The sequence below is a fragment of the Seriola dumerili genome, unplaced genomic scaffold (genome assembly GCF_002260705.1).
Source record: "Seriola dumerili isolate Sdu_G_001 unplaced genomic scaffold, Sdu_1.0 BDQW01000166.1, whole genome shotgun sequence".
NCBI classification, from domain to species: domain Eukaryota; kingdom Metazoa; phylum Chordata; class Actinopteri; order Carangiformes; family Carangidae; genus Seriola; species Seriola dumerili.
Window position 1 is genome coordinate 741391 of NW_019174421.1, and position 3728 is coordinate 745118.

General features: G+C 44.4%; 1 protein-coding gene across 1 annotated transcript; it reads left to right on the top strand.

Moving 5' to 3' along the window:
- Positions 1-11: 11 nt before the first annotated feature.
- Positions 12-3245, top strand: LOC111226857 (protein NLRC3-like). The gene is made up of 3 exons (XM_022752154.1): positions 12-36; positions 200-1496; positions 3053-3245. Exons 1-3 carry the CDS (start codon positions 12-14, stop codon positions 3228-3230), a joined length of 1500 nt encoding a protein of 499 aa, XP_022607875.1. The 3' UTR covers positions 3231-3245.
- Positions 3246-3728: the final 483 nt, after the last annotated feature.

Genomic DNA, 3728 nt, shown 5'->3' on the forward strand with positions numbered 1-3728 from the left:
AGACTTCAGTGATGAACCTGGACCCTCAGACTCACAGTAAGAGACTGTTTTAAAAAATGAAAGTATATATCTGTGAGGTGTTTTTAAAGCTTTACGTCTTCAGTAGGAACCAATGAGCTCCGAGCTGAGAGACACAGACAGGAAGTGTTGAGAGACACACTCTGTTGATTTGGGTCTTTTCATGAGGTTTGTTGTCAAGAACAGAAATGTAGAATAACAGTCAACGAGCTGCTGAAGAACCTCATCAGGGGGAATCTGCTTCCCTCGGCTCTCGTCTGGATAACTTCCAGACCTGCGGCGGCCAATCAGATCCCTCCTACATGTGTGGACAGGGTAACAGAAGTACGAGGCTTCACTGACGCCCAGAAGGAGGAGTACTTCAGGAGGAGATCCAGTGATGAAGAGCTGTCCAGCAGAATCATCTCACACATCAAGACGTCCAGGAGCCTCCACATCATGTGTCAAGTCCCAGTCTTCTGCTGGATCACTGCTACAGTTCTGGAGCACATGTTGACCACAGACCAGAGAGGAGAGCTGCCCCAGACCCTGACTGACCTGTTCTCACACTTCCTGCTGGTTCAGACACAGAGGAAGAACAACAAGTACCATGAGGGACGTGAGACGAGTCCACAGGAGCTGACGGAGGCTGACGGGGAAGTTCTTCTGAAGCTGGGGAGGCTGGCGTTTGAACATCTGGAGAAAGGAAACATCATGTTCTACCAAGAAGACCTGGAGCAGTGTGGTCTTGATGTCACAGAGGCCTCGGTGTACTCAGGACTTTGTACTGAGATCTTCAGAAGAGAGAGTGTGATCTTCCAGAAAACAGTCTACTGCTTTGTTCATCTGAGCGTTCAGGAGTTTCTGGCTGCAGTCTACATGTTCCACTGTTACACCAACAGGAAGACAGAGGTCCTGGAGAACTTCCTGGGAGAAGACTCCAAACAGAGAGACTCCAAACAGAGAGACTCAAACCCAACGACTTTCCTTAAGAAGATTTCTAAGTTTGTTGCAATCAATAAGAGCAGTGATCCACCGCTCAATGTCTTCCTGAGGAGAGCCATGGAGAAATCCCTCCAAAGTAGAAACGGTCACCTGGACCTGTTTGTCCGCTTCCTTCATGGCCTCTCTCTGGAGTCCAACCAGAGACTCTTAGGAGGTCTGCTGGGTCAGACAGAGAACAGTCCAGAAACCATCCAGAGAGCCATCAACAACCTGAAGGAGATGAACAGAGATGATATCTCTCCTGACAGAAGCATCAACATCTTCCACTGTCTGATGGAGATGAAGGATCACTCAGTTCATCAGGAGATCCAAGAGTTCCTGAAGTCAGAGAACAGATCAGAGAAGAGACTCTCTGAGATCCACTGCTCAGCTCTGGCCTACATGCTGCAGATGTCAGAGGAGGTTCTGGATGAGTTGGACCTTGAGAACTACAACACATCAGAGGAGGGACGACGGAGACTGATCCCAGCTGTGAGGAACTGCAGGAAGGCTGAGTGAGTCCAGACATGATCATTAACATTATCAATTAGTTCTTCAAACTTCCACAGTATTAAATTATTGTCTTTATTCTTTGTTTCACATTTCACAAGTTTGAGGTCAGTTGTGTTTTTCTTCTTCTGGAGATGTTTTAAATGTTGTGAGCACTAAAATGTAAATATTTCAGTTGGTTGTAATTAATAGTAAAAACTAATTAAAGCAGGAGTCACTGATCTCACACCTCAGTGTGTCTCCAGGTGTTTCCAGGTGTTGAGGAGTACGACTGCATATAGGAAACAGTATAAAGCCTTTAGTGTCTCCAGAGGGAGCTGTGTGAAGGCTGATAAATGTCCTCCAGTGATGTCACTTGAGTCAGCGTGGGTTGGGTCTGAAAACTACAAGTTTGAAAAGTAAAAGAATGTGAATGTGTGGAGTCAGAAAGACGTGAACTCACCAGACCTCCGCTCAGATTAAAGGTGCTACTTTACATTTTGAATTCTCTACATTGAAGTGAGTTGGTGAGTTTTTGTGAACAGCAGCCACTGTGGTGACAACAAGCACTAATGTGATAATGGTTAATGCTAAAACATGATGTCACAGCTTCACAAACAGAGAAAAGTCATCAAACTAGTGAAGTGACTCAGTAATGTCAACATTAGCTTTTAAAGTTTGCTAACATTAGCATGAGCTACAAGAAGCTAGTGGTCACATCAGAGCAGGAGTTGGTGCTGATGAAGTCAACTTTTCATTTTGAAGAGTGAAGTTGTTTTATTTCCTTCTGTAAGTTTTTCATGGTCTTTCTTTAAAGGACCAGTGTGTAGGATTTAGTGCCATCTAGTGGTGACGTTGCAGACTGCAACCACCTGAATACCCCCCACCCCCCCCCCTCCTGTTCCAAGTGTGTAGGAGAAGCTATGGTGGCCTTCAGGTAACATAAAAACACTAAAGCCCTCTCTACAGCCAGTGTTTAGTTTGTCCGCTCTGGGCTACTGTAGAAACATGGCGCTGCAACATGGCAGGCTCTGTGAAAGGAGACGTGTCAGGTGATTATATACTAATGAAAAGGTGCTTATGAATATTATATTCCATTTGTGTGAACAGGTCCTCCTAAATCCTCCACTCTGGTCCTTTAAAGTGTTTCCATATATTGTGTTAAATGAGACAGAAACTCTCAGGTGTTTCTCTCTTGTTGCTGTAGAGGAGAGTAGTCTTCTTATACACACCAAAGGTCAATGATGACATCATGTGACAACAGCAGCTCTGTGGCCGTCTGTCATGCACGTCTGAAACTCTGACTCTGACTCTGTGGATCAATCACACTCACACTGTGGACACTATGGAACCTAAATGTAAAACCATTTTCCCGCCTTTCATCTGTGAGATTAAAGTAAAACAAAGACTCACGTTAAAAATCTGCAGGTCTGAGAGAGAGAGAGAGAATTATTGTTTCATGTCAAACACAATAAGATGAAATGAACCACGAATGTGAAGAGCAGATGTTGATCACATGACCACATGTTTTGTATGTTGTGTATTTTTACTCTAACACATTTTATATTTTCTCTAATCACAGACTTGGTGGTTGTCGACTGTCAGAGACTCACTGTGAAGTCGTTGCCTCAGCTCTGAAGTCCAACCCCTCCCACCTGAAACACCTGGACCTGAGAGGAAACAAGCTGCAGGATTCAGGAGTGAAGCTTCTGTCTGCTGGACTGGAGAGTCCAAACTGTAGACTGGAGACTCTGGGGTGAGTTCACTGACTGTTGTAGTTTTGTGAACTGTATTTTCAGGATTTCTCTCTGTATGCACAAGCTGACCTATGACCCTCAGTGTATCACGCTGCAGATCAGCTGTTTGAGTCAGAAAGAGCTCAGTGAAAGTAGAAGCTCTAATAAATGTGGCTGCTCAACATGAGTTTGTACAGATGGAGCCACAGGTGGAGCTGCTAGAGTTTAAGAGGTGGAGTCACTACGTCTGTATTGAAGCAGCAGCATGTTGTCATTGATATTAATGAAGCTGTTTTCACTCTTTGTATGTGACTGTTTTTAACCTGCTTCCTGTTGGTTCAGGTGTTTGACTTTCATTTTCTAAACTTCTACTTTCTAAAGCTTCTTCAGCTCTGAACAGATGATGAAACACTGAACGCTTCCAAGAAGGAACTTTGTCTCTGAACTCACATCTTTATTCTTTATTCAGATTGAAGAGCTGCAGTTTGTCAGAGATCAGCTGTTCTTCTCTGGCCTCAGCTC

Coding starts and splice junctions, on each gene's coding strand:
- LOC111226857 (XM_022752154.1), top strand. CDS start 12: ATGAACCTGGACCCTCAGACTCACA. Junction 37..199: donor CCTGGACCCTCAGACTCACA/GTAAGAGACTGT, acceptor TTTGTTGTCAAG/AACAGAAATGTAGAATAACA. Junction 1,497..3,052: donor AGGAACTGCAGGAAGGCTGA/GTGAGTCCAGAC, acceptor CTCTAATCACAG/ACTTGGTGGTTGTCGACTGT.